The sequence below is a fragment of the Scyliorhinus canicula genome, chromosome 10 (genome assembly GCF_902713615.1).
Source record: "Scyliorhinus canicula chromosome 10, sScyCan1.1, whole genome shotgun sequence".
Classification (NCBI taxonomy): domain Eukaryota; kingdom Metazoa; phylum Chordata; class Chondrichthyes; order Carcharhiniformes; family Scyliorhinidae; genus Scyliorhinus; species Scyliorhinus canicula.
In genome coordinates, this window is record NC_052155.1 from 16,708,786 (window position 1) to 16,734,015 (window position 25,230).

Sequence of the window (25,230 nt, forward strand, 5' to 3'; positions counted from 1 at the left end):
TGATAAAGGAGAACCAGTGGATGTGGTGTATCTGAATTTTCAGAAAGCTTTTGATAAAGTCCCAGCCAGGAGGTTAGTAAATAAAATTAGAGCACATGGGATTGGGGAATGCAAATACACTAATTTGGATTAAGAATTGGTTATCAGACAGAAAGCAGAGGTGAACCTTCATTGCACTTCCTCTATGACAAGTATATCTTTCCTCAGGTTAAGGTGACAAAAACTGCACACAATACTCCAGGTGTGGTCTCACAAGGCCTTATATAATTGAAGTAAGACATCTTTACTCATACCCTCTCGGCATAAATGCCAACACGCTATTTGCCTTCTTAATTTCTTGCTGTACTTGCATGTTAGTTTTCAGTGACTCATGAACAAGGATACCCAAGACCCTTGGAGGTTTGCATACTGCCACAACCGGTCCACAGCAGACGCCATCTCCCCGGCCCTACACTCATTCCCTGGAACATCTTGACAACAAGGACTCCTACATTAGACTCCTATTTATTGACTACAGCTCTGCCTTCAACACCATAGTCCCAGCCAAGCTCATTGCAAAGCTCCAAACCTAGGACTTGGCTCTCCACTCTGCAACTGGATCCTCGACTTTCTGACCCATAGACAACAATCAGTACGAATAAACAACGACAGCTCCTCCACGATAGTCCTCAATACCGGGGCCCCACAAGACAGAGTACTTAGCCCCCTACTATACTCCCTATACACACACATGACTGTGTGGCAAAATGTGGCTCCAAGTCCATCTGCAAGGTTACTAACGACACTACCGTAGTGGGTCGGATCTCGAACTACGATGAGTCAGAATACAGGAGGGAGATAGAGAACCTAGTGGCGCGGTGTAATGACAACAGTCACTCCTTCAAATGTCAGCAAAACTAAAGAGCTGGTCATTGACTTTATGAAGTAAAACATGATCCCCTGTCTGCATCAACGGGGCCGAGGTGGAGATGGTTGACAGCTTCAAATTCCTAGGGGTGCACATCACCAACAATGTGCCCTGGTCCACCCAAGTCGGCACTACAATCAAGAAAGCACAACAGCGCCTATATTTCCTCTGGGAACTAAGGAAATTCGGGATGCCCACATTGACTTTTACCAACTTTTACAGGTGCAACATAGAAAGCGTCCTATCTGGCTGCACCACAGCCTGGTATGGCAACTGCTCGGCCCAAGACAGGAAGAAACTTCAGAGAGTTGTGAACACCGCCCAGTCCATCACATGAACCTGCCTCCCATCCATTAACTCTGTCTCCCACTAACTTGGGAATGCAGGCAGCATAATCAAAGATCCCCCCCACCTGGCTTACTCACTCTTCCAACTTCTTCCATCGGGCAGGAGATACAAAAGTCTAAGAACACGCACTAACAGATTCAAAAACAGCTTCTTCCCCGCTGTTACCAGACTCCTAAACGATCCTCTTCTGCACTGATTTGATCACTACTGAGTAGTACTACACTCCTGTATGCGTCACCCAATGCTTGTGTCTATGTATTTATATTGTGTATTTTATTATTATGTTTTCTTTTCATGTACAGAATGATCCGTTTGAGCTGAATGCAGAACAATACTTTTCACTGTACCTCGGTAAACCAATCCAATCCATTTCTCAGCCTCTCATTTTTAAAGAAATATTCTGCATTTCTGTTTTTCTTACCAAAGTGGATAACCTCACATTCCCCCATAATGTATTCCAATTTTTTGCCCAGTCACTTGGCCTCTCCAAATCAGTTTGAAACATCATTGCATCTTGGACTTGGAACTATATCGCCGTTCTTTCACGGTCGTATTCTCAAAATCCTGGAACTCTCTCCCCATCAGCACTGTGGGTATGTCCACACCATATGGACTTCAAGAGTTTCAAGGTGGCTACTCACCAGCACCTTCTCAAGGACAATCGGGGATGTGCAACAAATGCTGGCCTAGCCAGTGATGCTCACCTCCCATGAAGATCAACAAAATACTCCCAAACATACATCATGCGGAGTATCATTTGGTTTCAACTCATTGCACCTAAACCTCTACAGTAGTAATTCAGCATGTGCAGAATCATAGGCAAACCCACTTTTAGAATTAAGATGGTCCATATACTTTTCCTCATACCTTAGGCAAAGGTTCACAGACACAGGGAAGATCCAAATTCTCCGTGACTTGAAACATGATTTTATTGACAGAATCTCCAATAGGGTGAACAACGACCCCTTTTAGAAAAAAGGTACAAATCTGAAATATTAGATTGCCATAATAAACATCAGCTGATCGGGAAATACTCCAAAATACCAGGGCCTCGATATTTACTGGGGTAGGGGTAGGATTTTGGAGTGAGGCAGAGGGTTTTCAATCTGATCTTCGACCCCAGATTTCCTCCCGAAAATCAGCTAGACTGATGGTTTTGGAACAGTTTAGAGATGGGGGTGGGTTGCAGGGTAAATTTGTTGCGGCGAGAAGGAATACTCCTGCTCCGCCTAGCTCACACGCAGTGCGCTACAGGAATTTACCTTATGATCCAATCCCTTTCCACCTTCTTTAACCTGCAGTTTCCAGAGCATGGGAAAGCCAGCTAACATAGGATAAAAACAAAACCTTGTTAAAATTAAAGGAGGTATTCTCCTTTGGAGCGGGGTCTGACAACCGACACATCTGCTGACAGTGGCTTTGTTGTAAACCCTTTGACCCAACTTGGGGGTTGGAATTCTGCTTGAAAATTTTTACTTTTACTTCCCAATTCCAAACTCACAATTTTGGTGTTAAAATTATTCAACGTGTGTCAAAAGAAAAACTTGCATTTATACAGCGCTTTTCACCACCATCAGATGTCTCAAAGTGCTTTGCAAACAATGAAATAGTTTTGAAGTGCAGTTGCGATTGCAGTTTAGGAAATGCAACAACCAGTTTACAAACAGCAAACTCCCACAAACAGCAGATAAGCTGTTTTGTGCCATTGACAGAGGGCTCAAATTTGGCCAATACACTGAGGGTAGCTCCCTACTTCCTTCGAAATAGGGCCAGGGCCATATGGGAAATATGGGATCTTTGCAGTGGGGAAATGGTGCTTCCAAGGATCACGGGAATGGACTACTCCGCGATCTTTATCTCCGACCACGCTCCACATTATATGGATGTGAGGTTGGAGATAGGCCGGGCCCAGCGCCCCACATGGAGGCTGGACACGGACCTCCTGGCCGACAAGGCTCTCTGCCAAAAAATATCGCATGCCATAGGCGATTACGTTAGTAACAACCAAAACGGGGTGGTCTCACCCTCCACATTCTGGGAGGCACTGAAGGCCGTGATCAGAGGAGAGATCATAGCCTACAAGGCAAGTAGAGATAGGGAAGAGAGGGTGGCCAGGCAACAGCTAGTGGACTCCATCCTGGAAGTCGATAGAAAGTACTCCGAGGCCCCGACCGTAGAGCTGCTGGCGGACAGGAAAAAACTTCAACTGGACTTTAACCTGCTACCCACTAGGAAAGTAGTGTACCAACTCCGCCAGACACGGGGGACCTTCTACAAACACGATGTCAAGGCTGGCCGCTTATTGGTTCACCAGCTGAGAAAGCAGACAGCCACGAGGGAAATAGCGGTTAAGGATAGTAAAGGCAGACTGGTAACAGAGCCAAAAGGAGGTCAATCAGGCATTCAAGACCTTCTACCGGAGACTATACACCTCCGAGCCCCCCAACAGGGGCGCGGGAATGAAACAGTTCCTAGACAGACTGGAACTACCAGTGGTGGGGGACGACAGACGGGGGGGGGAGAGCTGGAAGCACCAGACCTGGGAGAAATTATGGAGAGCACCAGCTCCATGCAGGCGGGGAAGGCACCGGGACCTGATAGGTTCCCAGTGGACTTCTACAAAACATTAGCACCAGTCCTGGCCCTACACCTAAGGGACATTTTTGCGGACTCACTGGCAGGGGGCACCCTGCTCCCAACGCTAACGCAGGCCACAATCTCACTAATACCCAAAAAAGATAAAGACCTGACGGAATGTGGATCATACAGACCCATTTCACTGCTGAACGTGGATGCGAAAATACTCAAAGGTCTGGCCAAAAGGCTGCGTACCAGAGATGGTCGCAGAGGACCAAACGGGCTTTGTCAAGGGTCACAGCGAACATCAGGCGGCTGCTGAATGTGATAATGTCGTCGTCCCGCGCCCGGGGAGAGAACATCAGAGGTGATAGTCTCCCTGGACGCAGAAAAGGCCTTTGACAGAGTCGAATGGAGCTACCTCCTCAAGTTACTGGAACGGTTTGGGCTAGGAGTGGGATTCACCGCTTGGGTGAGGCTTCTGTATAACGTTCCCAAAGAGAGTGTCCGAACACACACCACCAGCTCTGAATACGTCCAGCTACAGAGAGGAACAAGTCAGGGTTGCCCCCTATTTCCACTCTTGTTCGCGCTAGCGATCGAACCCCTGGCGATACCCCTGCGGGACGCGAAAAGCTGGAAGGGAATCCGGAGAGGAGACAGAGAGCACAGAGTCTCACTCTATGCAGATGACCTGCTCCTCTGTGTCTCAAAGCCACAGGAGGGACTGAAGGCAATACTGCAAATACTGAAAGAGTTTGGAACCTTCTCAGGCTACAAACTTAACCTGGGCAAAAGTGAGGCGTTCCCAGTGAACCCAAAAGGCGGAGGGACAGAGCTGGAGGGGCTCCCATTTAAAACGGCCCAGAACAGATTCTGTTACCCAGGGATCCAAACAGCCAGAGACTGGACACAGATCCACAAGTGGAACCTGACCAGCCTGGTGGACAAAGTAAGAAAAGACCTTCAATGAAATGAAATGAAAATCGCTTATTGTCACGAGTAGGCTTCAATGAAGTCACTGTGAAAAGCCCCTCAACGGTGGGGCTCACTCCCACTCTCCCTGGCGGGAAGAGCCAAGATGAACGTACTGCCAAGGTTCCTCTTCCTGTTTACATCCATTCCGATCTTCAACCACAAGGCCTTTTTCCAAAACATAGACAGGCTAATCATGGCGTTTGCGTGAGGGGGCAAGAGCCCGAGAATTCCCAAACCGACACTGCAAAGAGGAAAAGTCAGAGTGGGCCTGGCTCTACCGAACCTACAATATTACCACTGGGCAGCAATGGCAGAAAAAGTAAGGGGATGTGTACAAGAACCCAACACAGATTGGGTAAAAATGGAGGAGGCATCCTATAAAGGAACAACCCTCCGAGCCCTGGCCACAACAGCACTCCCATCCTCCTCAACAAGGTACACAACGAGCCCAGTGGTAGTGGCCACCCTGAGAACATGGACCCAGTTGAGACAGCACTTTGGAATAACCAAAATGTTCCTTATGGTCCCATCTGCAGCAATCTCAGATTCCCCCCAGCCATGCTAGATACCACCTTCAAAAGTTAGGAGGCAAGACGGGGGCACACGAGACGGAGGCACACGGGATGGGGGCACACTGACGGTCGGGGACTTGTACGTAGGGTGCAGACTGGCGACACTGGACGAACTGACGGGGAAGTGGAAACTATCAAGAGGACAGGAATGGAGACACCTCCAAATAAAGTACTTCCTCCGCAAAGAGACAGTAGGGTACGCTGGGGCCCCAGAAAGCACACTCCTGGAAGACCTGATAGGCACAAGCAGCGAGAAGGGGGGGGGGGGGGCGCTTGTGCCTATGTCAGAAAATATACGGACAGCTACTGGACAGAGCCCGAACACCACTGGACGGGACCAGACAAAAATGGGAGGATGAACTGGGGACAGAGGTGGGATGGGGCCTCTGGAGCGAAGCACTGAGCAGGGCGAGCTCCACCTCCTCCTATGCAAGGCTAAGCCTAATGCAGCTCAAAGTGGTGCACAGAGCGTACCTGACCAGAACCCGAATGAGCAGATTCATTGGTGGAAGACAAATGTGAACGGTGCCAGAGGGGCCCGGCCAACCACCCACATGTTTTGGGGAAACCACAAGAGAGTACATACAGTTAGTCCAATGAAGGACAAAACAAACCTCTCTGTAAAATAAAGCAAATTAGCGCGGGCAAGAAAAATGTAATGTATATAAGTAACAACTGTTTATAAATGAGAAATGCCAATAAAATGATTTTTTTTTTTAAACAATGCAAACGTTTATACATTTGATCAGATATTTACTAAACGTCCGAGCCTCGACTCGTAGCTGTGGCACAGAAGTCGCTTTGCTTCAAAAGGAGGGAAATATTGCACAGAGAATCTATTTGAGACTGACAACTTCATGTAGTTGTGGAAGATGCCCACAAAATAATTTTCTGCCCCAGTGTAAATTTATTTTGAGATCTGAACAGTTTCCCGATTAAAAGGTTTACAGCTGTAACGGTGATGCAATTTTATAAAGATGGAGAGTTCCAGGCCACAAATGACTTGAGAACTATTCATGCCCCGGTGGCGATTATAAGTTGTTTCCAACACCTGGGCTTATTTGGCACTAAACCATCACAACAAGTGACTCATTTACTTTTGAAATGTGATCAGCACAAGGCAATAAGTGTGTGATCCACATCATTACTGAGAAGAGGGGATTAATTTAAACTGCCGTGATTTCTCTTCTCGCTACCCATCCCGAAAGACGTGCTGTTGGGTGAATTGGATAATCGTAATTCTCCGTGTACCCGAACAGGTGCCAGAATGTGGCGACTAGGGGGCTTTTCACAGTAACTTCATTGTAGTGTTAATGTATGCCTGCCTGTGACAATAAAGATTATTATGTGCCAAATGAAAGCAAAATACTGGAGCTGAAATATAAACAGATGCTGCCATACAGGGAATGGTGGAGCAGAAGGAGGCGTATTCTTGTGGCCCGGGGGCAGCCTGGTGGTGCAGTGGTTAGCGCTGCTGCCTCACAGCACCGAGGTCCCAGGTTCGATCCCGGCCCTGGATCATTGTCCGTGTGGAGTTTGCACATTCTCCCCGTGTTTGCATTGGTTTCTCCCCCACTACCCAAAGATGTGCAAAGAGGTGGATTGGCCACACAAAATTGCCTCTTAATTGGAAAAAATGAATTTGGTACTCTAAATTTATTTATTTTTAATTCTTGCGGCCTGGTACGGGTGAGTTAGTGTCTTCTGCAAATAAACCTCGAATTTACGGTTGGAAATTCAGCGGGGATGTGAGAGCTGACCGATTTACTTTCACCAACTCCTGGCATCCATGCACCCACTTGAATAGTTGCTGCCAACAGTTCTACTACAGGTTTCAACCCTTGCAATCTTGCATGATGGACTCAACACAACCATCGATTTGATGTGAATGTCAACTATCTATTCTCACTTTAAAAATGTTATATCTTTAAAAAAAAAATAAACAGAAGTGTGTTTTGATTTCCCCCTTTATAAAGGGAGTATTTTCCCCATCCCTGAAATTTGGAGAGTTCCAAACCAGTGTGAATAGGTTGTACAGCAAACTCAAGATAACAGAAAATAAAATTGCCCATCCCTTACTGCCCTTGGGATAGTGGTGGTGTGTTGCCTTCTTGAACTACTGCAGTCCATGTGGTGTACGTACACCCACTGTGCAATCAGGGAGGGAGTTCAATGATTTTGTCCCAGTGACAGTGAAGGAAAGCAATATATAAAGTCAGGATGATGAGCCACATGGAGGGGAACTTCCAGGTGGCGGTGTTCCCATGTACCTGCTGCCCTTGTCCTTTTAGTAAGAAGTCTTACAACACCAGGTTAAAGTCCAACAGGTTTGTTTCAAACACGAGCTTTCGGAGCGCAGCTCCTTCCTCAGGTGAATGGAGAGGTATGTTCCAGAAACATTTATATAGACAAAGTCAGAGATGCTGAACAATGCTTGGAATGCGAGCATTTGCAGGTAATCAAACCATTACAGATCCAGGGAGAGGGATAATCACAGGTTAAAGAGGTGCAAATTGTCTCAAGCGGCACATACTCGTGCGACTCGACCAATGTAGTCTACCTCTTACGCTGCAGGAAAGGATGTCCCAAAGTGTGGTACATTGGCAAGACCATGCAGACACTGCGACAACGAATGAACGGGCATCGTGCGACAATCACCAGGCAGGAATGTTCCCTTCCAGTCGGGGAACACTTCAGCAGTCAAGGGCATTCAGCCTCTGATCTCCGGGTAAGCGTTCTCCAAGGCGGACTTCAGGACACGCGACAACGCAGAATTGCCGAGCAAAAACTTATAGCTAAGTTCCGCACGCATGAGTGCGGCCTCAACTGGGATCTTGGATTCATGTCTCATTACATTCACCCCCCCCCCACCATCTGGCCTGGACTTACAAAATCCTACCAACTGTTCTGGCTTAAGACAATTTGCACCTCTTTAACCTGTGATTATCCCTCTCCCTGGATCTGTAATGATTTGATTACCTGCAAATGCTCGTATTCCAAGCATTGTTCAGCATCTCTGACTTTGTCTATATAAATGTTTCTGGAACATACCTCTCCATTCACCTGAGGAAGGAGCTGCGCTCCGAAAGCTCGTGTTTGAAACAAACCTGTTGGACTTAACCTGGTGTTGTAAGACTTCTTACTGTGCTCACCCCAGTCCAACGCCGGCATCTCCACATCTTGTCCTTCTAGATGGTGGTGGGCATAGCCTTGGAAGGTGTTGCCCAAGGAGCCTTGATGAGTTCCCCCAGTGCATCTTGTAAATGGTACAAACTGCTGTACTGTGCATTACTGGAGGAGGGAGTGAAAGTTTGTCGAAGACTGCAGGTTTGTTTTGTCCTGGATGGTTATTCTGCAGTGTTGATGGAGCTCCATTCATGCAGTCAAGTGGCGAGTATTCCATCATAACCCTGACTTGTGTCTGGTAGGTGGTGGACAGGCTTTAGGAAGTCAGGTGGCGAGTTACTTGCCGCCTAATTCCTAGCCTAGGATCTGCTCTTGACGCTGCAGTATTTATATGGCTAATCCAGCTCAGTTTCTGGTCAACCATTGAATGTCAGGTGGTAATGATTAGATTCTTTTTGTTGGAGATGGTCATTGTCTGGCACTTGTTGTGGTGTGAATGTTACATAATACAACAATAACAGCTTATTGTCACAGCTAGGCTTCATTGAAGTTACTGTGAATGCCCCTAGTCGCCACATTCCGGCGCCTGTTCGGGGAGGCCGCTACAGCAATTGAGCCCGCGCTGCTCGCATTGTTCCGCATTATAAGCCAGCTGTTTAGCCCACTGTGCTAAACCAGCCCCTATTTGCCACTTGTCAGCCCAACCAACCCTGGACATTATCAAAGTCTTTCTGCGTTTGCACATGGACTGCTTCAGTGCCCTTGTCGTCACGAAAGGTGCTGAACATGGTTCGCTGATGATTGTACAATCAGCGAACATCCCCACATCTGACTTTATGTTGGAAGGAAGGTCATTGATGAAGCAACTGAAGATAATTGGGCCTACCTGGACACAACCCTGAGGCACTCCTGCATCGATGTCCTAGAGCCGAGATGACTGATCTCCAACAAACATCGTCCTTTGTGCTAGGCATGGCTCCAACAAATGCAGAGTTTTCCTCAATTCCCACTGACTCCAGTTTTGCTGTAATGAGGTCAGGAGCCAAGTGACCCTGACGGAACCCAAACTTAGCGCCTGTGAGCAGGTTATTGTTAACTAATTGCTGCTTGATAGCACTGTTGATATCACTTCAATCACTTTACTGATGATTGAGATAATAGGGTGGTGATTCGCTGGGTTGGATTTCCTGCTTTGTGTGTACAGGACATACCTGGACAATTTTCCATATTGCCGGGTAGATTCCAGTGCTGCAGTTGTACCAGGGCAGGACGGTGGCACAGTGGGTAGCACTGTTACCTCACAGCGTTATGGACACAGGTTCAATTCCAGCCTTGGGTGGCTTGTGTGGAGTTTGCACTTTCTCCTCGTCTGGATGGGTTTCTTCCAAATGCTCCAGTTTCCTTCCACAGTCCAAAGATGTGCACATTAGTTGGGGTTGTAGTGATAGGTCGGGGGAGCAGGCCTCGGTAGGATGCTCTTTCAGAATGTCAATGCAGACTCTCTGGGTCAAATGTCCCATTTAGCACTGTAGGAATTCTATGGCCAGGGGCACAGCAAGTTCTGGAACACAAGTCTTCAGTACTATTGCCGGAATATTGTCAGGGATCATATTGTCCAGTGCATTCAGCTGTTTCTTGATATCACATAGGGAGAATCGAATTGGCTGAAGACTGGCATCTGTGGGAGCCACTGTAGGAGACAGAAATGGACCGAGCCTCCTACTCCAGTGGGTTGTTTAATTATCCACCATCATTCACGACTGAATGCGACAGGGCTGCGGAGTTTAGATCTGATCCGATGGTCGTGGGCATTTAGGGATGAGGGCAAGGCATTTGCACCTGGACAGAGCTCCTTTGGCTGCTGCCCGTTTCATGGAAAGATGATAGACAGCAATATGTGGTTTTCCCAGAGTTAATGTTCTCTTTGGAGGTCAAACAATGACTAAGATGCAGTTAAAATGAATGTGCTGCCACGATTCCTGTTCATTTTTCAATGCCTGCTGATTTTCCTGCCAAAGTCATTTTTTAGAGAGATTGAAGGGATGATTACCTCATTCATATCGGGAGGGAAGGTAGCCAGATTAAAACGGTGCTACTACAGAGAGGAAGGCAGGCAGGGGGTTTGGGTCTTCCGAACCTGATGTTTTATTACTGGGCGACAAATGTGGAGAAGGTACGGAGCTGGGTCAGAGAGTTTGACTCCCAATGGGTCAGAATGGAGAAGAGAGTTTGGGTAGGGGGTCGGGATTGAAGGCATTAGCGACAGCACTGCTCCTGACGGTCCCGGGGAGACACTCAGAATCCGGTGGTAATAGCTTTGTTGAGAATTTAGAGGCAGTTTCAACAGTACTCCAGGTTGGGGCAGGGTCAAGGGAAATGCCGATTTGGGGGAACCATAGATTTGAGCCAGGGAAATGGAATGGAACTTTTCAGAAATGGGAGGAGAAAGGGATTAGGACACTAAAAGATTTATTTCTTGGGCGTCATTTTGCGGGATTGAAAGAGCTGGGAGAGAAGTATGGGCTGGAGCTGTGGGAAATATTTAGATACATAGGTTTGAGACTTTGCCAGAAAGGAGATAGAGCTTCACAGTAGGGCCAGCTACCACGTTGCTGGAGGAGGTGCTGACGACAGGGGGACTGGAGAAGGAGGTAGTACCGGCGGTTTACAGGGCTATTTTGGAGGAGGAGAAGGCGCCGCTAGAAGGGATTAAGGCAAAGTGGGAGGAAGAGGGAGGTAGCGTTGGGAGAGGATATGGAGGAGGGGTTCTGGTGAGGTGCTCCGGAGGGTGAATGTCTCCACCTCGTGTGCAAGGTTGGGGCTGATACAGCTGAAGATGGTGCATAGAGCGCACCTTTCAAGGGTGAGGATGAGCCGGCTCTTTGAGGGGGTAGAAGATGTGTGTGAACATTGCGGGGGCGGGGGGGCCCCGCAAACCACTTTCATATGTTTTGGTCCTGTCCAAACCTGCAGGATTACAAGGTGGTGTTTAGGGTAATTTCTAAAGAGGTGCACGTGAAACTGGACCCGGGCCCTCAGGAGGCCATATTTGGGGTGATGGACTAGCCACGGTTGGAAATGAGAGCGGAAGCAGATGTTGGAGCCTTCGTCAACCTGCTGGAATTCTTAACACTTTGAAAGGTCAAATTTGAACTGAGGGGAAGGATGGAGGGGTTCTATAATTCATGGGCGTTATTCATTATGCACTTTCGAGAATTGGATTACATCGCCATTAGGGTTGGGGAGAGGGGGACTGTTCGTGTTAATGGTGACTATGGGTGATTCCGGATTCCTTTTTGTCATTTGTTTATGTTAACATGCAGGCCAATGTTTGGGGTTTGGTGGGAGGATGGGATCGTTGTTATTGATATGGGGATTGACATTACATTCGTTACTGATTATTGTTTATTGTTGGGTGTAAATTTGGGAGAAAACGTGAAAAAGGAGAATAAAATTTTTTTTTAAAAGATTCAACAGCTTATTAATTAAAGGAATTCAGACACCTCAAGTCTCACTTAGTGCGGTTTCTGGATGACTAATGAGGCCCCTGCTTGAAACCTATTGTGTTTTGGAGCAGATAACAGTCAGGCCATTAATCCCACGTTAGATACTTTGCCCCGTACCAATACATAGTGACGAGTATTAGAAGTGTCTGTTTGCGAGGGCAGCACAGTGGCACCGTGGTTAGCACTGCTGCCTCACGGCGCCGAGGTCCCAGGTTTGATCCCGGCTCTGAGTCACTGTCCGTGGGGAGTTTGCACATTCTCCCCGTGTTTGCGTAGGTTTCGCCCCCACAGATGTGCAGGGTAGGTGGATTGGCCACGTGAAATTGCTCCTTAATTGGAAAAAATGAATTTGGTACTCTTAAATTTATTTTTAAAGAAAGAAAAATAAGTAATGTCTGCATGCATATGTATATAGGTGTATAGGGCACCTTATGCAAACAGCACCTGTTGAAAGCTGTTGCCCTCAATCAGAAAACTCCCTGCAGACATGGCCCTATTATGTTCCATCTGAAGAATGATCATTTGCACAAGACACCAGAGACTGTGGCACCTGTGGAACAATATATTAGCACCAGTCAGCTGTCAGGAGAGCAGATCAAATCAATTTTTTATTTAAAAAAGAATCTCACTGAGATGAATTGTATAACAAGAGCATGTTTTCCTCCCATTTCTTTGTAGCACATTGTTCCATTGATTCTCCGCCATTACTGCACTCTGATCCCACTTCATTCGGTTTATATAATTCACTGGACTCAGCTGTTTCGTAAATGAATGAAAAGTCACTTCCATTAGAGTCAATGAAAATCTGGATGGTCTGTTGATATGGGCATGGTGCCACAGAGCACTGTAGTACCAAGTACTTGTCACTGACATGACTTTGGACGATACAAGTGGAATGGGCGCAGCTCCAAAGGAATTCCTGGACTGTATAATACAATTACTACCCTGACTACATTCTTGCAACTGTGAATGCTGGTACTGTTGCAAGCTTAACATCAATGGGCAGTAAATCTTCCTGCTAAAAGGAATTGCAACAATTGACAACTTGACCATTTCGATATCTTGTCCTCAATATTGATAAATACAGGAGGGTTACAAAATTTTATGGTTTAGTAGTCAGATGTTCCAAGGTAATTGAAATTAAGAAATTATGAGGAACTTCAACACTTTCTAGATTTGTGTTCTCTTAAATAACTCACTGGATTATTTCTTGGAGTGGCCAACTTCACTTCATTCTATGTGAAAAACAATAGGTTTGGAATTTCTTTGCAGATATTCTCTCTTAGTACCCAATTCATTTTTTTTCCAATTAAGGGACAATTTAGAGTGTTCAATTCACCTGTCCTGCACATCTTTGCATTGTGGGGGCGAGACCCACACAAACACGGGGAGAATGTCTCCACACAGACAGTGACCCGGGGCCAGTTTCGAACCCGGGTCCTCAGAGCCATGAGGCCGCTAGCCACTGCTTTGCAGATATTCTCAACTCTTGAGAGACACGACTGCCAAACTCAACATAGGCCATGCACTTCTGCAGTCACGGACAGCAAGCAGATAATAAGTATACTTCTCATGGCTTTTGGTCACTTGTGATCGATTTGTAGGAATAAGCACAAATTTTGAAATTGCAGGAATACCCCATTTTAAGTGATATGATACGCTCCTGTAAACCACTATTTTAATCTAAACTTGAGGATTGCTGAAAAAAGACATTTTGTCGAAGCTTTCCATCCGGCACTCATCAGGACAATTAAAAGAATACCAATGTCAGGAGAAACAACAACTTTATACAGTATGAGAGGAGGATGTTGATTAGCTGCCGAGTGGACTCTGACTGTAAAGGTATTGCCATGGAGAATGCAACAGTTGATGGTGATTGAAAGCTAACTGCCAAGCACTATTTGAAATTGCAACAGGCAAAGTACAGACCATACTCAACCAGTCCATGCTTACAAACAAGACATTAGGTGTGATTTGCAATTGAATATTTGCTAAATAATCTTCAGTCAGGCTCCCAGTGTGCAGCATGTGTGTGTACTGGACGTTACGTACATTAAGACACAGGGTCCTGGTCTTTGCAGGCAAAAAGAACCTGATTACACATTGCACCTGTTTCAGCGAAACAAAATAAGTGGTAGCCATTCATTGGTCATCTCACCGTGACCAATCTGAGTCAAAGTGCCTGGTTTAAATTTTAAACAATGCTTGGCGGCTAACTGTCAGTCATCTACTGGTGAATTCTCCATGTCAACACCTCTACCATTCAGAGTCCACTTGCCAACCAATCGACACGCTCCTGTCATACAGTATAAAAGTTATTTCCCCTGACATTGATAGTTCAAAAAAAAATTTAAAGTGCTCATTTTTTTCCCAATTAAGGTGCAATTTAGTGTGGCTAATCCACCTACCCTGCACATTTTTGGATTCATAGACCCATAGAATTTACAGTGCAGAAGGACACCATTCGGCCCATTAAGTCTGCACCAGCCCTTGGAAACAGCACTCCACTAAAGCCCACGCCTCCACCCTGTAAACCCAGTAACCTCACCTAACCTTTTGGACACTTAGGGGCAATTTAGCATGGCCAATCCACCTAACCTGCACGTCTTTGTATTGTGGGAGGAAACCGGAGCACTCGGAGGAAACCCACGCAGACACGGGGAGAAAGTGCAAACTCCACACAGACAGTGACCCGGGGCTGGAATTGAACCCGGGTCCCTGGAGCTGTGAGGTAGCAGTGCTAACCACTGTGCCACCCGACATTATATTCTCGTGATTGTCTTGATGAGTGCAAAATGAAAAGTTTTGACAAAATGTCATTTTCTAGCAATACTCAAGTTCTGTACTACCAAACGACTATTTGTAAATCTAAACAACCTATATTGAAGTGAGTTTTCACTTTAAATGTATATAATTTCAGGAGATGGGTTCCCAGCTCAAGGTTTTGGTCCCAATACACAAGATAAATATGAAAGAAACAAAACATCATGTAAATGTATCGTCTCCATTCCTCGTGATGTGGCAAAGAACCAAAAAAGGAATAGGTTTTGTTTTCCCTGATTACTCCAAAATAAAGCAGCAATATATATCCCAAAAATATAATCAGCATATTTTTGCAAGATCGAATTCCCATATCTGCGATTCTGAATATCGAACTGGAGCCTTGTCCTCTGGTGCTGCTCACCTCACCGCTCCAGGGACCCGGGTTCAATTCGGCCTCGGGTCACTGTCTGTGGCTAATTTTGGGCTATTGGACTCGCAGGGGCTGCAGACGGGAGTGAAGGCAGATGAGCTTGCCTTCGCCTTGCTGATTGTCCGGAGGGTGAGTTCTGCTGGGATGGAGGTCTTTGTCTCTACCTAGTGTCGAGAGGGCTAGAATACAAGGCCAGAGATGTACTTCTGAGGCTATATAAGGCTCTGGTCAGACCCCATTTGGAGTATTGTGAGCAGCTTTGGGTCCCATATCTGAGGAAGGATGTGCTGGCCTTGGAAAGGTCCAGAGGAGGTTCACAAGAGTGATCCCTGGAATGAAGAATTTGTCGTATGAGGAATGGTTGAGGACTCTGGGTCTGTACTCGTTGGAGTTTAGAAGGATGAGGGGGATCTTACTGAAACTTACAGGATACTGCGAGGCTTGGATAGAGTGGACGTGGAGAAAATATTTCCACTCGTAGGAAAAACTAGAAGCAGAGGACACCACCTCAGACTAAAGGAACAATCCTTTAAAAAGAGATGAAGAGGAATTTGTTCAGCCAGAGGGTGGTGAATCTGTGGAACTCTGCTGCAGAAGGTTGTGGAGGCCAAATCACTGAGTGTCTTTAAGACAGAGATAGATAGGTTCTTGATCAATAAGGGGATCAGGGGTTATGGGGGAAGGCAGGAGAATGGGGATGAAAAAAATATCAGCCATGATTGTTTGGCAGAACAGAATCGATGGGCCTAGTGGCCTAATTCTGCCCCTATGTCGTATAGCCTTATAGTGCCTCGGTATGGTTGGGTGACCTCATTAATTCTTGTTCCTGGAGAGTGCCCAGTACACCGTTAGAGGGTCGGTTGAAGGGCTCTACGGGAGGTGGCAGCCGTTCATTACCTACTTTAAGGAATTAGTCACCAGCGTTTCCAGGGAGGGTTAATGTTATTTTTCAGTTTGTCGATTGTCTTTTTTATCTTGGGTGGATGGGGTGGGCATGATTGGTCAGGGTTTTTGTTATGTTGGGTTTTGTGTTATGGTAATATGGGTTTTGTTGTTAAAAGTATTGTAAGATTGGAACATCTTTAATAAAAATATATTTTAAAAGCCCTTCATTGATTCACACACACACACACACACACACACACACACACCTATGACAAAACTATTGTGTTCAAGGTGACTTAAAATGGAGTACAGCAGTATTCCCAATCACACTGTAACAATCACTCTTATGTGACTCTTTCGACATCTACATACCTGGGTTAAAATGTAGTTTCTCTCGGCTTCTTCCATGACAATGAGGCTTGCATTGATGTAATCATTGTCGGCTTTCTGAAGTTTAACACGGCTGTGGTCAACTACAATTAAAAAAAAAGCAATAAATACTTTGATGGGGGTGTCAGATCACAATTAACATTTTAGCTCACAGCACACAATACATAAAATATGAATTGAGGAGAAATTAAACTTAGATAGGACAGTGGATCTGGATTTGAATCAACATCAACTGATGCAAAAAAGTGTTCTTCCCCAAATGGCAGCAGAGAACTGAAATTGAATGAGTTAAGATTAAGCAGCTTCAAATCATTAACCTGGCTGACAGTGTACCTGTGCTGCGTATAGGGCAGGATCCCAATGATGTCTGCCTGGAATGAGAAAGCCCTCTGTCCTCATCTTGATTAAACAAAAAAATGGGGCATGGAGAACCTGCATACTCACCTGGAGTTTCCAAATAGAAGGGTAGATTTTTTATTCCCAGGCAGACTTTGGGCAACCAGCTGTGACATTCTGCCCACTGGCACCCACCCCCACCTGCCAAATAGTCCTGTAGGAAGTCCAGTCCATTTCATTTTGGGGGACAGACATCCTCAGCATTCAGTCTGTGGCCTGCAGTCGGAAAAACTAGCTCCCTGGGCTATTCTGCCAGCTCTGGCGGTTGCATCACTGTGCAGCCTCTAGGCTGAAGAAACAGCAGGCCAGGCTGGTTTGTGAAGTCTAAAACAGCTCTCATACCCTCCCAACCCCACATAAATTCAGAAAAACTCACCAACTCCTCTTTGGCAGGACTGCCAGCTGATACTGAGAAAAGCACGTAATGGGTATGTTCTGTACAGTACTGTTCTAAATTGGCAAACCGTGCTATGTAGTTCATAAAATCACAATTTGCAGATTAAATGGACTTATTGCCCAACTCAGACAGGCACTCCTGCCAACCAAAAGGTTCATGAAACGATTGCAGTGGCTAGAACGAATAGGACTGTAAGCCATTGCCCACTACTCTCTAATGCCCCATTTCCAGCTGGCAGGTGGCCTCAAAGTCTTCCTGCACCAGCCCTCCGGGGAAAAATACTATCTTGCCCTAATTTTAGAACATTAGAATATACAGTGCAGAAGGAGGCCATTTGACCAATCAAGTCTGCACCTACCCACTTAAGCCCTCACTTCCACCCTAACCCAATAACCCCTTCTAACATTTTTAGACACAAAGGGCAATTTATCATGGCCAATCCACCTAACCTGCACGTCTTTGGACTGTGGGAGGAAACCAGAGCACCCGGAGGAAACCCACGCACTCCGTCCCAGCAGGGAATCGAACCTGGGACCCTGGCACTGCGAAGCCACAGTGCTAGCCACTTGTGCTACCGTGCTGCCCACTTCAGAGAACACTTTATACAACATAATTCCAAACGCTTCTGTACATTTCTTGAATTATTTGAGAACGGGAAACTGATACCAAAATTATAATTAGAGGGGTTTCTTGAAACCGTACACTATTATCCAGTAATTCAATGTAAACAGTATCACAACCACTTTGTGGTTTACTCACTATTACGGAAATTCAATTTGATTTCAGCAAGTTCCTAGCATGAAAGATAAAATGAACATGAAAGGAGTTAACCTGTTTGTGACGGTGCAGTTTGATGAACATTGGGAAGGGTACTATTTTTTTCAAATATATCCACCTGTGTAGGCAAGCAGAACATCTAACAATGCAACATTGCCTGAGCACGTCACTGAAATGTCATGCTAACCTGTGTGTGTAGATGGGTTTGAACTCTCAACATTCTGACTTAAAGGCACCACTTTTACAGCACAGCACCACATTGGGTTACTGTCTGTGTGGGGTCCGCACGTTCTCCCAGTGTCTGCATGGGTTTCCTCCTGGTGCTCCGGTTCCTCCCACAAGTCCCGAAAGACATACTTGTTAGGTGAATTGGGCATTCTGAATTCTCCCTCTGTGTACCCGAACAGGCACCGGAATGTGGCGACTTGGGGCTTTTCACAGTAACTTCATTGCAGTGTTAATGTAAGCCTACTTGTGACAATAATTAAGCTTATGAATATTATTTTAAACCTTATGGACCAAGACTTGCCCTAGTCAAAAGCTTTCCTCTCTGCTGCTCCCCAAGCCCGTGACACCCACCTCATTACCCTCACCTCAATCCCCCACAAAAATACTGCAACACCAAAAATTCCCTCATCCCTATTCCAGTGCTACTCGACTTCTGGGCCTGTACCAGTGTAAAATCTCAGTAACACTCCCAATGCTGATCAAAGTTCCTGGTAATGCTATTGATCTAATACGTTACACATAAATATTCAACTTGCACAAAACCTGGGCTTGGTGAGCAATGCCAGCAGAGACCTGCTAGTAAAGCAGAAAAACTGATTTGTCAAGAATCACAATAAACTGCTGTATGGTGTGGGTGAGTTGAAGGAATGTATAACAAACAACAGTACCACTTGTGGTAACCTTCAAGTTGCCACTATTATCAAGCCAGCCCACAAAAAAAAACATTTTATTTAAATGTAATAAAAAACATTATTATTTTCCTGTGTAGTTTGTTCCATAAAACAACTAAGGCAAGTTGAATATTTACGGCAGAATGGTTTGAATTCCCTGCCAGCATTTTATAGATTAGATTGATTGAGAAAAAGGAAAAAAAAATACAACAATGGAATTATGAAAAATCTTTCACTTGGAGCAATTAAAACCCATATAGGTTTGTCTTTACCAGGTTTCATAGAATTTACAGTGCAGAAGGAGGCCATTCGGCCCATCGAGTTTGCACCGGCTCTTGGAAAGAGCACCTTACCCAAGGTCAACACCTTCACCCTATCCCCATAACCCAGAAACCCCACCCAACACTAAGGGAAATTTTGGACACTATGGGCAATTTATCATGGCCAATCCACCTAACCTGCACATCTTTGGACTGTGGGAGGAAACCGGAGCACCCGGAGGAAACCCACGCACACACGAGGAGGATGTGCAGACTCCGCACAGACAGTGACCCAAGCCGGAATCGAACCTGGGACCCTGGAGCTGTGAAGCATTTGTGCTATCCACAATGCTACCGTGCTGCCCATATCAAGTTACAGTACATTAATTAGAACTGCTTATGCTATCATCTTAATGTGCATAACAATGTGTTATTCAACCGATGCTTTTAAACACATTTAGGACATTTTTAAAAACATCTCTCCAGTCTAAAATTAAGGTGACGATATGCTGACTACAAAAATATTCACCAATTGTCACACTGTACTGAAACAGCTAACATTTTACATTAAACATAACTACCTTTTGTTTGGGGCAATTTAAACAGCAGCAGACAACAACTCCTAAATAAACTGTATTCCAAAAGGGCATATTCAGCTAGTTTCTACCTCTTTGAGGATTCAATGATGTTCTATAATCATGTTAACAATGCTTACATTTCAGGTGTCAACAGGAAAAGTTCTACTCTTGCTGGTAAACCAAAGCCCTAAGTGTTCTCGGAAAGATGACATCACTTTCAAAAAGACGAACTAATGCAATACTATGAATAGTTCTTGATGCAGCCTCCACAGCTGCTTAACTCTCCAACTGCTGGGAGGAAATGCTCTTCAATTACAATATTTAGCATTGAATCATCATCTATTTTTGCTGTAAAATTATTTTAGTGCGCATAAAGGGTTTACACAATTTATTAAATAAATAAATAGGCTGCATATCCTGCAGCGATGCGCTCTGAACAGCCCTGATCTTTAGATAGCTCATATTCACTCATATTCACTGCAACAAGCTACTTATTTCTACATACGACCAAATTTAGTGGTCAAGTTTAAAATTGGCCTGGTATTAATGTTGGAGTAAAGAACATTAGAAATGATTTATCATTTGATAGAATATATATGATAGATATAACTGAAGTAACATTGTGCACATCAAAGAAATTGTCTCTTTGCGATGATTCAATTGCAATCTAGTTTTCATCGAAGATGGGCATCAATATATGGCATTGAAAATGAACTTCAAAATAATTCGGCTAATTCATTGGGAGGCAGTTTTCCTTTTATTTATCACAGGATATGGGTGCCACTGGCTAGGCCACCATTTATTGCCTATCTCTAACTGCCTTTGAGATGGTGGTAGTGAGCTGCCTTCATGAATCACTACAGTCATTGTGATATAGAAACACCCACTGTGCTGCTAGGGAGAGAGTTCCAAGATTTTGACCCAGCAACAGTGATATAGTTCCAGGTGGTAGAGATCACAGGTTTGGAAGGTGCCTAGGAGCTTTAGTGAGGTGAAATAAACAAGCTAATAGGGAAACAATATCAGACTGTAACTAATGACCAAGAAAAAAAAGATAAGGAATGTATCATAAAGGGTTGGCAAGGTACAAGACTGGCTAAACAATGGTAATGGTCATTGCAGTTGGTGTCCTGGCACGTAACAACCATTATAGGGACGTGACATAAGAGAGTGGGAATAGGCCATGCAGCCCGTCAAGTCTGCTCCACCATTCAACATCATGGCCTATCTGACTATGGCCTAAAAACACCACTTTTTCGCCTGTCCTCCATAACCGCTGACTCAGTCGCCAATTAATTTCCTGCCCATCAGGATCGGCTAGGCGTGAAAGTGAAACTGTTCCTTTTTGTTTCCCTTTTGTAGTAGTGCCTGGTCATCCTTTAAATAACATTTCCATTCAGAATATTACAAAGGCTATAATTAAAGTTTAACACATTTCATATTTTCTGCATGGTGTCCCGAATGTCACAAACATTTGTGATGACTGCAACATTTACAAGCTGATCTTTAAATTTAGCAGTGTTTTAAGAGATAATGATGCTGATCTTTACAAAATAGGGGATAAAGAAAGCTGAAGCATAATAATTCTCAACTAATGACCACAAAATAAGCAAGATACTTGATTTCTCCATTACTCGAATAATATGCGTCATGACGTTTATTTTTATATGTTCATTTAACAGATTATAATCAAGGAAAGTTTGGTTATACAGTTTTTGTTTAAAAATAATTTTTATTGGAATTTTTTACAGAAAATATAAAAATATAACAACAAGTATAGCAACAAGCAGTAATATGCAACTAACAGCCCCATAACACCCACAATTCCCCCCATACCGTAACATCACATGTATCACACTCCCCCCACCCCACCAAGAGAACTTAACCATAAATTAAAATTAAATAAATCAAATTTAAATAAAATAAGCAAACATAATCAACGTTCCCCCCCCCCCCCCCCCCCCCCCCAGGTTGCTGCTGCTACTGTCCCAGTACCCTATCGTTGAGCCAGAAAGTCGAGGAAAGGTTGCCACCGTTTAAAGAACCCTTGCACCGATCCTCTCAGGGTGAATTTAACCTTCTCAAGCTTAATGAAGCCCGCCATGTCATTGATCCAGGTCTCCACGCTTGGGGGCCTCGCGTCCTTCCACTGTAGCAAAATCCTTCGCCGGGCTACTAGGGACGCAAAGGCCAGCACACCGGCCTCTTTCGCCTCCTGCACTCCCGGCTCTACCCCAACCCCAAAGATCGCGAGTCCCCATCCTGGCTTGACCCTGGATCCCACCACCCTTGACACTGTCCTCGCCACCCCCTTCCAGAACTCCTCCAATGCCAGGCATGCCCAGAACATATGGGCATGGTTCGCTGGACTCCCCGAGCACCTGACACACCTATCTTCACCCCAAAGAACCTACTCATCCTCGTCCCAGTCATGTGGACCCTATGCAGCACCTTGAATTGGATGAGGCTAAGCCGCGCACACGAGGAGGAAGAATTTACCCTCTCCAGGGCATCAGCCCATGTCCCGTCTTCGATCTGTTCCCCCTCCCCGTTTTCAGCTCCTCTACTAACGCCTCTTCCACCTCCTGCATAAGCTTGTAGATATCAGATATCTTCCCCTCCCCGACCCAGACCCCCGAGAGCACCCTGTCACTCACCCCCCCTCGCGGGGAGCGCAGGGAATCCCTCCACCTGCCGTCTAGCAAATGCCTTTACCTGCAGATATCTAAACATGTTTCCCGGCGGGAGCCCAAATTTCTCCTCCAACTCCCCCAGGCTCGCAAACCTTCCGTCGATAAACAGGTCCCTCAGCTGTCTAATGCCCGCTCTATACCATCCCTGAAATCCCCCATCCATGTTCCCCGGGACGAACCTATGGTTCCCCCTTAACGGAGCCTCCATCGAGCCCCCAACTTCTCCCCTATGTCACCTCCACTGCCCCCAAATCTTGAGGATAGCCGCCACCACCGGACTCATGGTATACCTCGTGGGAGGGAGCGGCCACGGCGCCGTTACCAGGGCCCCCAGGCTTGTATCCCCACAGGACGCTCTCTCCATCCGTTTCCATGCTGCCCCCTCCCCCTCCATCACCCACTTACTCACCATCGACACGTTGGCCGCCCAGTAGTACCCCGAGAGGTTGGGCAACGCCAGCCCCCCCCCATCTCTACTCCGCTCCAAGAAGACCCTCTTCACCCTCGGGGTGCCATGCGTCCAAACAAATCCCATGATGCTGCTGGTCACCCTTTTAAAAAAGGCCCAAGGGATAAAGATGGGCAAGCACTGGAAGAGGAACAAGAACCTCGGGAGAACAGTCATTTTGACGGATTGCACTCTGCCCGCCAGCGATAGCGGCACCATGTCCCACCTTTTAAATTCCTCCTCCATCTGTTCCACTAGTCTGGTGAAGTTAAGCTTATGAAGAGCCCCCCATCTCCTGGCCACCTGCACCCCCAGGTACCTGAAACTCTTCACTGCCCTCCTGAAGGGGAGCCTCCCAATTCCCTCCTCCTGATCTCCCGGGTGCACTACAAATACCTCGCTCTTTCCTAAGTTCAGCTTATAGCCCGAGAAGCCCCCAAATTCCGCTAACAGCTCCATCACCCCCGGCATTCCCCCCTCTGGGTCCGCCACATATAACAGCAGGTCATCCGCATACAGCGATACCCGGTGCTCCTCCCCACCCCAGACCCCTCCACTTCCCTGACTCCCTCAACGCCATGGCCAGCGGTTCAATCGCCAGTGCAAAGAGCAGGGGGGACAGGGGACACCTGGTCCCACGATAAAGCCTAAAATACTCCGATCTCCTTCCATTTGTGACTACACTCGCCATCGGCGCCGCGTAAAGCAGCCTCACCCATTTGATGAATCCCTCCCCAAATCCAAACCTCTCCAGCACCTCCCACAGGTACCCCCACTCAACTCTATCAAACGCTTTCTCTGCATCCAGCGCCACCACTATCTCCGCCTCCCCCTCCACTGCCGGCATCATGATAACATTTAGCAGTCGCCGCACATTCGTGTTGAGCTGCCGCCCCTTGACAAATCCTGTCTGATCTTCATGAATTACCTCTGGCACACAATCCTCTATCCTGGTAGCCAGGATCTTCGCCAGCAAATTAGCGTCTACGTTAAGGAGCGAGATAGGCCTATATGATCCGCACTGCAAGGCGTCCTTATCCCGTTTTAGGATCAAAGAGATCAGTGCCCGCGACATCGTCGGGGGCAAAGCCCCCCCCCCCTCCCACGCCTCATTGTAAAATTCTGCCGGGAACCCGTCCAGCCCCGGGGCCTTACCTGACTGCATTTGCCCGATCCCCCTGACTAGCTCCTCCAACTCTATCAGCAACCCCAGCCCCTCTACCAGCCTCTCTTGAACCCTCGGAAGCTCTCCATCCCCTCTCTCCCCCTCGGAGGTTCCGACCGGTACAATCACTCGTAAAAGTCCCTAAAGACCCCGTTTACTTCTGTCCCCTTCTGCACTACATTTCTACCCCCATCCTTCACTCCCCCAATTTCCCTAGCCGCATCTCGCCTACGGAGCTGATGCGCCAACATCCTGCTCGCCTTCTCTCCATACTCATATACTGCGCCCTGCGCGCTCCTCCACTGTGTCTCCGCCTTTCTGGTGGTCAACAAGTCAAAATTGGCCTGCAACCTGCGCCGTTCTCCCAGCAGCCCCTCCTCCGGTGCCTCCGCATATCTCCTGTCCACCTCCAGAAGCTCTCCCGCCAGTCTCTCCCTCTCCTTCCTCTCCCTCCTTTCCCTGTGGGCCCGGCTGGAGACCAGCTCCCCCCGGATCACTGCTTTCAGAGCCTCCCAGACCATCCCCACCTGGACCCCCCCCCTGTATCATTGGTATCCAGATACCCCTCAATGCTTCTCCGAACCCTCTTACACACCTCCTCCTCCGCCAGCATCCCCACATCCAGGCGCCAGAGTGGGCGCTGGTCCCGTGCCTCCCCCATCTCCAGATCAACCCAGTGCGGGGCATGGTCCGAAATCGCTATGGCCGAATACTCGGCATCCTGCACCCTCGGGATCAATCCCCTGCTCAGGACAAAAAAGTCTATCCGGGAATAAACCCTATGGACGTGAGAGAAAAAGGAATACTCCCGCGCTCTCGGTCTCCCAAACCTCCAGGGATCCACCCCTCCCATCTGGTCCATGTATCCCCTCAGTACTTTGGCCGCCGCCGGTCTCCTACCCGTCCTTGAACTGGACCGGTCCAGTGTGGGATCCAGCACTGTGTTAAAGTCTCCCCCCATGATCAGGCCCCCTGCCTCCAGGTCCGGGATGCGGCCCAACAATCGCCTCATGAAGCCAGCATCATCCCAATTCGTGGCATATACGTTCACCAGCACCACCTTCTCTCCCTACAGCCTACCCCTCAGCATAATATATCTGCCCTCCTTGTCCGACACCACCTCAGCCGCCTCAAA

The 25,230-nt window shown here is 46.7% G+C and overlaps 1 protein-coding gene across 2 annotated transcripts in view; it reads right to left on the bottom strand.

Moving 5' to 3' along the window:
• LOC119972243 (tyrosine-protein phosphatase non-receptor type 2-like) overlaps window positions 1-25,230 on the bottom strand; it is a 108,903-nt gene that overhangs the window by 56,533 nt on the left and 27,140 nt on the right. For both annotated transcript variants that reach the window (XM_038808636.1, XM_038808637.1), the window contains exon 3: window positions 16,465-16,565. In XM_038808636.1, coding sequence (XP_038664564.1) covers window positions 16,465-16,565 — 101 coding nt within the window. The remainder of the gene's footprint in view (window positions 1-16,464; window positions 16,566-25,230) is intronic.